At 43.8% G+C, this 9,659-nt stretch overlaps 1 protein-coding gene across 1 annotated transcript; it reads right to left on the bottom strand.

Moving 5' to 3' along the window:
- Positions 1–385: 385 nt before the first annotated feature.
- LOC137443386 (uncharacterized) lies at positions 386–3,196 on the bottom strand. Its single transcript, XM_068143036.1, has 2 exons — positions 3,064–3,196; positions 386–2,336 (listed from the first exon to the last, which is right to left on the bottom strand). Exons 1-2 carry the CDS (start codon positions 3,157–3,159, stop codon positions 882–884), a joined length of 1,551 nt encoding a protein of 516 aa, XP_067999137.1. The 5' UTR covers positions 3,160–3,196; the 3' UTR covers positions 386–881.
- Between the last annotated feature and the right edge of the window lie 6,463 nt (positions 3,197–9,659).

The following is a 9,659-nucleotide window of genomic DNA, read 5'->3' as shown; positions in this document are numbered from 1 at the left end:
GGGGGGGACAAAGGAGGGTTAACACATACAGAAATATATCCTACCCAAATGTTTGGGGCACAACCCTGATCATAAGCATCCTTCACTACACCATCCAAGCCATGAGCAGCCAGTTTCTCCAGGAGGATGCTGAGGGGCACAGTCTCAAAGGCTTTACTGAAGTCCAGGCAAACATATCTGGAGCCTTTCCCTCAACCCCTGAGTGGGTCATAGAAGGAGATCATGTCAGTTAAACAGGTCCTGCTTGTTGCTGTTTGTGAAACTTTTCTTCAAAGCCCATCCTGTAATGGGAAGCAAACACCAAAATCCCTCAACACTTCCCAGGCTGTTGAGCTTTAATCCTTGGCTGTGACTTAGAGAATGACACACAAGAGACTCGGTAAGTTTCTTGTATTATGCTTCTATTCTGGCGCGCCTGACACAGGTAGAATCATTTCAAAAGACCTGTGTGTCTTCAGAGAGTTTTGGGCAAGCTTTTATACAAAAAGTTATCTGTCTATAATGACAGGGGTCCAGATGCTTCCTATCTATACAAAGCTTATCTATCCAGATGCTTCCTATCTATACAAAGCTTATCTATCCAGATGCTTCCTATCTATACAAAGCTTATCTATCTAAAAGAGCAGAAGTATACATATCATGTAGGTGTCCTTTATCTTATACAAAAGATCATCTTGTCCAAGACTAACAGAAGTAAATCACTGAAAAATCCTGCTATTCCTTATCTATCCAAAGGCTGTCTGCCAACCCCTCTCCCCCTCCCTGCATTCCAGCATTTCAGCTAACAAGCAGAAAATTCTTATCAACTCTGTTATTCTGTTAATGAGACTTTTCTGTTCATCAATTCCCCCCTTTCTTACAGCCAAGAGTATATTCCTATACTATATTTTCTTAAAATAATGTCCTGTTTCCAGCTCATGCCTGAGTTTATAATTTTTATACTTATGGTAGGATTCTACACTACTCTTTCCAGTACACATAATTATCTCAATCAAAACTAGCAGTAATATTATTAATAAAACAATCATTACAATTCCCAGCAACAACTGTTTAAGCCAGCGTATATTGGGCATCCATGAGGTTAACTCTTCCCAGAGGTCTGATAATCCATATGATGTATCATCCTTGCTTACCTCATGTAATACTTTCCCCTGTTCCCATATATTTTGTACATCAGTTTTAATTTGTCCTGATTTATCTACATAGGTGCAACAAGTGGTGTTTATCAGGGTACACACCCCTCCCATTTCAGCTGTAATAATATCCAAAGCCAGCCTGTTTTGTAGTGACACACTGCTCGCAGACTTAACTTCCACCTGCAGATTCTGCACTGCATCAGCTGCTGAATTAGCAATGACTTCCATTGTAGCTGATATATTTACTATTGCTTTTTCAAGTTGTGCAACGCCTAATGCAGGGAACAATGCTCGAACAAAACTGTGATATCCAGTATTGTATCTGACAAGGGGATTTGCTGTCCTTCTGTGTCTTCTCCAAAGAGTTCTCCAATATCCTCTAGGCAGGATCTCATGATGGACAGTGATTTGTGGGGTTAAGTAGCCTGCAGTGCAAACTCCTGTCCATTTTGGGGGTAAGCTTTTTCTGGCATGCCCATCCCCACATAACCACCAATATCCATAAGGGAGTAAGCAACTAATTTGACTTAATAGGGCGACACCAGCCCCTACAACATCCAGCCTGCTTTCTTTAGAAGAGGTACAGCCATTTCCCTGAACCCATGGATTGGCACCTGAGACTTCTCCAGGGGAAGAGTAATTCCAGCTGCAGCCCAACCCTGTTAAATTTCGCCATCCTACCTTATTTTCACTACTTTCATTACTTTCTACAAAAAGGGTTCGTGAAGGATCTACAATTAATAAGTCAAACTTTGGACCCAACCTTTCTGAGCTATCTTTCCCATGCTGACAATTGTGGAAGTTACTATCAGATGTAGTCACCCAGTCTGACGGCCCCCATGTCCAATTCATTGAGGCTACCCCAAATAAAGGGGTCCTCATTTGGCCTCGAGGAAGTTCAGTGCATATCCAACAGTTAGAAAGATTAGTTTGCAAAGCCAATTCTTGACTAACATTTAAGTACATATTGCCTTCCCATCCTTCAATAGTATTAACCAACAAACAAATCACGATTATCGATACAGCTTGAGCTTCAGGGGTCCCTGAGATTCGAGTTTCCATTCTCTTGCTGAAGTCTTCTTGACTCTGGTGTGGTGAATCCAAGCAGCTTGTTCCTTGATTTTGATGGCTGTGAAGGATGTCAATAACACCTGATATGGTCCAGTCCACTTGGGCTCCAGAGGGTTTTCTGAAAGAGATCTGACATAGACATAATCTCCAGGTTCCACATCATGGACTGGTCTGTCTAACCCTCTCACATTGGTTCCAATCACCTGTTTGCTAACAATGCTCAGGTTCTTATAAATTTGCTGAACATACTTGTTCAACATTTCCTCTCTAAATTGCCCTGGTTCAGAAGGGTCCATAGTTCCTACTACATAAGGTCTTCCAAACAGGATTTCAAATGGGCTCAACCCTTCCTTTATTCCTTGCTTAGTTCGAATTCGCAACAGGGCAATTGGTAATGCTTGTGGCCAAGGAAGGTTTGCTTCCTGTCCAATTTTTACTATCTGGTTTTTGATTAAATGGTTCATTTTCTCCACTTGCCCACTCGAATGTGGATTGTAGGGGGTGTGGAGTTGCCAATCAATCCCTAAAATTTTGCTCACCTGTTGTACCACCTTGGCCACAAAATGAGGTCCCCTGTCTGAGGAAATAGCAGCAGGTACCCCAAAACGAGGTATTATTTCTTGTAACACTGCCTTAGTAACCTCCCGTGCTTTGTGCGACAGGGAAATGCTTCTGGCCAACCAGAGAAGGTGTCAGTGAGTACCAACAGGTACCTGTATCCCCCCTTTCTTGGGAACTCAGTAAAATCAATTTGCCATTGTTGTCCTGGATAATTTCCTCTGCTAATTTGTCCCAGTCTAACTCCTCTTCTTACTTTGGGGTTAGCCTTAAGACACACCTCACATTGCCGGGTTACCTGTTCGACCGTGGTGTATAATTTCCGTGCTATACACTCCTGAACCAATTTTCGATACAGGGCTTCTGCTCCCCAGTGAGTCTTTGCATGTTCCATCTGAACAAAAGCCCAGAGAAGGTTCGTGGGAATGATTAATCTCCCATCTGGTGTCCTGGCCCAGCCCTTTCCTGTCCTATTCCCCAAAAGGTCTTTAATTAATTTCTGATCCTCTGTGCTATACACAGGTTCTGGCTCTTTTTGCTCAATTGACAGTTTACCATCTGGGATCAAAACAAACTCTGACACCTTTCTCCCCTCCCTGGCCACCCTTTTAGCTGTTTCATCTGCCAGTCTGTTGCCTCTTTCTTGACCAGTATTTCCTTTTTGGTGTGCTTTGCAGTGCATTATGGCGACTTTGCTTGGCTTCTGCACTGCTTCTAGCAGCCTCAGTATTTCTTCTGCATGTTTAATACCTTTTCCTTGAGGTGTCAACAGTCCTCTTTCTTTCCAAATGGCTCCATGGGCATGTACCACCCCAAAGGCATACTTGGAGTCAGTCCATATGTTTGCACTTTTCCCTCGGGAAAGCTCAAGAGCTCTGGTGAGTGCTATTATCTCTGCCTTTTGAGCGGAGGTGTTACTTGGTAGGGCTTCTGCCTCGATTACCTCTTCTCCTGTAGTTACAGCGTACCCAGCTTTTCTTTCTCCCTGGATCACAAAACTGCTTCCATCGGTGTACCAATTATGGTCTGCCTTTTCTAGGGGTTCTTCCTTCAGGTCAGGTCTGCTGGAATAAGTGGCCTCAATTGTTTCCAAACAATCATGAATAACTCGTTCTCCATCACCACCCTGGAGGAAAGAGGCTGGATTGACAAAGTTAGCAACTTTAATTTCTACATCATCCTGCTCTACTAGGATGGCTTGGTATTTAAGAAATCGTTGTGGAGACAGCCAGTGTCCTCCCTTGGCTTCTAGAACAGCAGAGATGGTGTGTGATACTAGGACTGTGATCTTCTGCCCCATTGTGAACTTTCGAGACTCTTGAATGTTAATTGCAACTGCTGCCACAGCCCTCAGGCATCCTGGCCATCCCTTGCTTACCTCATCCAGTTGTTTAGAGAGGTATGCCACCGCCCTTCGGTAGGGTCCTAAGGTTTGTGCTAGGACTCCGAGTGCTATCCCTTGGCTTTCATGGGAATACAATAAAAAAGGTTTAGTGACATCAGGTAGGCCTAGTGCTGGTGCCCTCATCAATTCCTTCTTTAAGGTACGGAAAGCTTGTTCAGCTTCTCCATTCCATTGCAAGTCCTTATCAGTCTCTTTCAATAATTCATAGAGGGGTTTCACAAGCAGGCCATAATTATAAATCCACAACCGGCACCACCCTGTCATTCCCAAAAAGGTTCGGAGTGCCTTTACTGTGTTTGGAAGTGGAATAGAACAGATGGCCTCCTTTCTTTCAGGGCCCAGCACTCGTTGTCCTGCTGTTAATTCATATCCCAAGTAGGTTACTTGCTGCTGTACTATTTGGGCCTTCTGCGGGGAAACTCGGTACCCATGAAGTCCCAGGAAATTCAGCATACTCGCAGTCCAGCTTTCACATTCCGCTCTGGTCTGGGTGGCCAGCAGGATGTCATCTACATACTGTAGCAGAGCTCCATTGCCTTCTGGCCTGTTCCACTTCTCTAATTCTTTTGCGAGCTGATTTCCAAAGACAGTAGGGCTGTTCTTAAATCCTTGGGGCAAGACTGTCCAAGTTAATTGACACTTTCGGTTAGTTTCTGGGTTCTCCCATTCAAAGGCAAACAGTGGCTGGCTCTCAGGGGCCAGGGGTAAACAGAAAAAGGCATCCTTTAGATCCAAGACGGTAAACCATTCTAATTCTGTTCTCAATTGAGTCAAGAGGGTATATGGGTTTGCCACCACAGGATGGATATCCTTTGTTATTTTATTTATAGCCCTTAGGTCCTGCACTAACCGATACCCTCCAGCTGCTTTCCTTACAGGTAAAATTGGAGTATTGTAAGCTGATTCACACTCTGTTAGCAGCCCATACTTTAAGAATTTTTCTACAATAGGCAAAACTCCTTCCCTATCTTCTTTCCTTAAGGGATATTGTTTTAATCTAACAGGTTGAGCTCCAGGCTTAAGATCTATTATCACAGGTAGGGCATTTTTGGCCCTTCCAGGCTGCTCAGTGTCCCAAACCCCAGGATATACTTGATCTTTTATGCTTTCTTTTATTCTGTTTTTCTTTTGTTGAGGGCTCATTAATGCAAGACTTAAAACCTCAATCAACTGTTCCTCCCTTACTCTGAATTCTACCTTCCCCTTATTAAATTTAATTTCAGCTCCCAATGCTTCCAACAAATCCCTCCCCAGCAATGACTTTGGGGCATTTGGCATATATAAAAACTTATGTAAGCCCCAAGTTTTACCATATTTATATTTAAGAGGTTTAAAAAAATATGCCTTCTCAGTTTGACCTGTAGCCCCTACCACAGAAACATAGCTCTCATCCAGAGGCAGCAGTGCTTGATTTAAGACTGAAAAGGTTGCTCCTGTGTCAACTAGGAATTCCAGTTTATTTTCTTGTTCCCCTAGCTTCATTATAACCAGAGGATCTGCTAGGGTATTTATAGTCTCCTCCGGTCCTCCCTAATCATCCTCTTCTAGTTGTGCCTGTATTCTGTTTTTCTTTTTCCTCTCTGGACATTCTCTTTTCCAGTGTCCCTTCTTTCTACAAATCGCACACTGATCCTTTTCCAACCGCACTCTATTAGTCCCTTTAGTCTTCTTACTTTCCTGTGTGGCCGGTTGACGTTGCCCCCTTAAGAAAGGGAATATGGTGGACGGAAGTTGGTAAACGGAAGGAATAGTCTAAACTATTTCATTGGTAAAGTGGGAGGAAGCACCTTCTGAGCTGGGACTATACTGGGTTTTTCCAGCTCTTTATCTTCAGTCTTGCTTCCGCCTCTTCTTCAGGCAACAGCTTTCTGTGCTGGGCTTTCTGCCAAGGCCTCGGCCTTGAAGACCAGATAACAGCCGGTATTAACTCCTTTCCAATTAACACAAACTGCTTTTAACTTTTTTTTCCCTCTCTTTTCTTTCTCTTTCTATCCCATTCTGGGGAAAGGGGGGGAAGAGAGGGGAGAGCGGAGGTGGGGGACCCCTCTGCCGAGGGGGCTTACTCTCATTTCTGTGTTACTCTGTTGTATATCTTTGTATGTATTGTAGATATTGTAAATTTGTAAATATTGCCCCTGCAAATCCTACATTGCTTTGTAAATATAGCTTCACGGCTTTGCTAATTCAGCTTGCGAGTTTTTTTTTCCTTTCCCTTCAATTTTTTTTCCCTTTTACCTTACAAGGGGGAAGGGAGGAGGCTTCTTGGCCTTACCTTCCACCCACCACATTTTTTTTAATTGGCGTACCCAACGTGCGGCAGATAATTAGTTCAATTTATTATTTGATTGATTTAGTGTTTTCTAGCTGAATTAGCAAACATGAAGGTATTGTGGTTTGTGGAGCGATTGTTCTTTTCAATTTTTGGGGCTCTGGTTTACAGATATTGTTTGGGTTTGATTTTGGATTACCTGGGTAAATATTTGGTGCGGACAATTTATATGTGGGTTATGTATAGAGTTAAATTATGGTATGGAAAATGTATTAATATCTTATGGCCAGTGAGATACAGGAATGTTACCTCCACCACTCTCCCAATTGAGATAAAGGGTTTTAAGATTCCGCCTGAGGAGACAGTAACTTTAGGTGATGCCTGGGATCCAAAGGTGATTTATTTCATGTCTATAATTCTGCTGCTGGTGATAATTATCGTGTATCTCCTGATTTCTTTGCGGTGAGAGAGAAAGGTGTCCAGAGCTTGTTTTGTTATTAAAACTAGATCAAAAAGGAAATGCCGTGGCTCTAGGTCAGTCCCAGAGTCATCTAGTGACGAGGACTGTGGAGAACCCGTGTCAGTTAAAAAGAAGGCTAAAAAGTTAATTGGTAAAGCAGCTCTAAATGACTTTGCTGATTCTGGCAAGCAGCCAAGGGCATCGGCTGGTATCAACATGGCGCCTACTCCTTCTCCCACTCCTTCTCCTTCTTCTTCTTCTCCGTCGGCCATTAATGGAGCAACGTCTCTCCCACCCACTCCCTCAGTGGGACAGGAAGTCACTGCCCCAGCAGCTGATTTATCTCAGGACCTGTCAGCTTCCATTAAGGTGGCTGTAAATTCAAACACAGCTCCAGTTAAGGTGGCTCCTTTAAAGACTAGAGCTGGAAAGGGCAAAGATGGAGAAGAAGAGGAGGAGACTGATCCTGGTGAGGGGCCCTCTGCTCTAAAAGATCCTGCTCAGGAGGAAGAGAAGGTTTGTTTTAAAGATCTAGCTAACCTAGTGAGATCAAAGCAGGATAGAGATGAAGCTAGGAAAGCAGCTGGCAAAGGTGGTTCTCAGCTTAAAGAGATCCTTAGGAGAATGACAGCAGGATTATATGGACAAAGAATTCAGGGAGATGAAGATGAAGATGATATTACGGACTGTTCGTCACCACGGGAGGAATTGCGAAATGTCCGTAAAGATTTCACCAGGGCAGATAAGGAGCCAGTTCTAGCTTGGCTTAGTAGGTGTTATGATACAGGTGCTTCAGCTCTAACAGTTGGAGACAAGTCAGCAGCTCAGTTAGGAACTCTCTCAAGGGACAATGGAATAGATAGACATCTAGGCGAAGCTCTCGGTAAGGTTAATCTGTGGATACGCCTTTTAATAGCGGTTGCCCTGAGATACCCTTCCCGAGATGACCTTCCATGGAACCCTAAACCCTGGACTACCATAGATGAGGGAATTAAGCGCTTGAGAGGATTTGCTGTTAGAGAGCTACTCTACGGTGAACATGAAACTCTGAATCCTGATGACGTTCCTGTGGGTATTGGTCTTGCTAAAAAGATCATCAAACTTGCTCCTTCCAATTATGCAAACATTCTGGCAAGCAGAATTGTGTCAAGAAGTTATGGTGGAGCTTCTCCCACGGTTGGCCAATTCAGTGATCAAATGAGACAATTGGAGGATAGCATGACACGTGGTTCTTTGGTTTCAGCCATTGAAACTCTGTCTGGAAAAATCGAGAATTGCATGAAGGATCTGAAAGATTCCATATACCAATTGGCACAAAGGGATAATTTCAATTCTTCCTCCAGGTGGGTACAAGTCTCATCTGTGAGGAATACACGTCCTCCAAGGAGGTCATTCCAAAACAGGACATTCCAAAACAGGTCATTCCAAAACAGACCACCAAGGCAATCACGTAGAACTATTTGGATAACTCTGCGTGATCAGTTTGGTGAGAACATGAAGCGCTGGGATGGACAACCAACTTCTAATCTTTTCAGGAGACTGAGGGAATTGCAAAGTGGCAGAACCCGAGGTAGCAATACCAGAAGGGTAGCTGTTACTTCCACAGTTCCCCAGAACGACTCTTATGGCTCCAACAGTGGCTCCAGTTATAACATGCAAAGTTATAACCCTGCAAACTATGTGCAATGCACATGTGCGCATGTTCCCCATAACTAGGGGTGCCCTGCCTCCCGCCAGGGGGAGGAGAGGGATAACAAAGATAATAGAATCTATTGGGATGTGTACATCCAGTGGCCTGGCACTTCACAATTTCGGAAGTACAGGGCCTTGGTTGACACAGGAGCTCAGTGCACCATAATACCATCAAATTATCAGGGATCAGAGTCTATAACTATTCTGGGAGTCACTGGTGGATCTCAAGAGTTAAGTAAGGTAGAGGTTAATATAAGTCTAACTGGTAAACAATGGAGGAAGCATACAGTTGTGACCGGACCTGATGCACCTTGTATTTTGGGAATTGATTTTCTGAGAGAAGGGCGTTTCAAAGACCCTAGAGGTTACAAATGGGCTTTTGGAGTAGCTTCTATAGAAATTGATGGACAAAAATTGAAGCTGTCTGCCAGACCTGAACTTTCTGATGAATCTGCAGTTGTGGGACAACATAAGATACAGGACATTAAATTGCCGGTTGCTTCTCAGACTGTGCATCACAGACAATACAGAACCAACCGTGACTCTTTGTTGCCCATTCAGAATCTGATTCGTCAGTTGGAGAGTCAGAAAGTCGTCAGCAAAACTCATTCACCTTTCAACAGTCCAGTGTGGCCTGTGCGGAAGCAGAATGGAGACTGGCGTCTGACGGTAGACTACCGAGCCCTAAATGAAGTGACACCACCTATGAGTGCAGCAGTACCAGACATGATGGAACTACAGTATGAGCTGGAATCCAAAGAGGCCAAATGGTATGCTACCATAGACATTGCTAATGCATTTTTCTCTATTCCCATAGCAGAGGAATGCAGGCCTCAGTTTGCTTTCACCTGGAGAGGAATCCAGTACACTTTCAACAGGCTGCCAATGGGCTGGATCCACAGCTCAAGCATCTGTCATGCAGTGATCCACGATGCTCTGGAGAAAGGCGGTGCTCCAGAACACATCCAGTTCATCGATGATATCATTGTCTGGGGTAAAACTGCTGAGGAAGTCTTCAAGAAAGGTAACAAAATCATTGACATTCTTCTGAATGCAGGTTTTGCCATC

Source organism: Melanerpes formicivorus, unplaced genomic scaffold (genome assembly GCF_026170545.1).
Source record: "Melanerpes formicivorus ecotype bairdi unplaced genomic scaffold, bMelFor1.0.p_v2 SCAF_9, whole genome shotgun sequence".
Lineage (NCBI taxonomy): Eukaryota > Metazoa > Chordata > Aves > Piciformes > Picidae > Melanerpes > Melanerpes formicivorus.
Note: the sequence above shows the minus strand (reverse complement) of the source record. Positions and strands in the feature narration are given on the sequence as shown.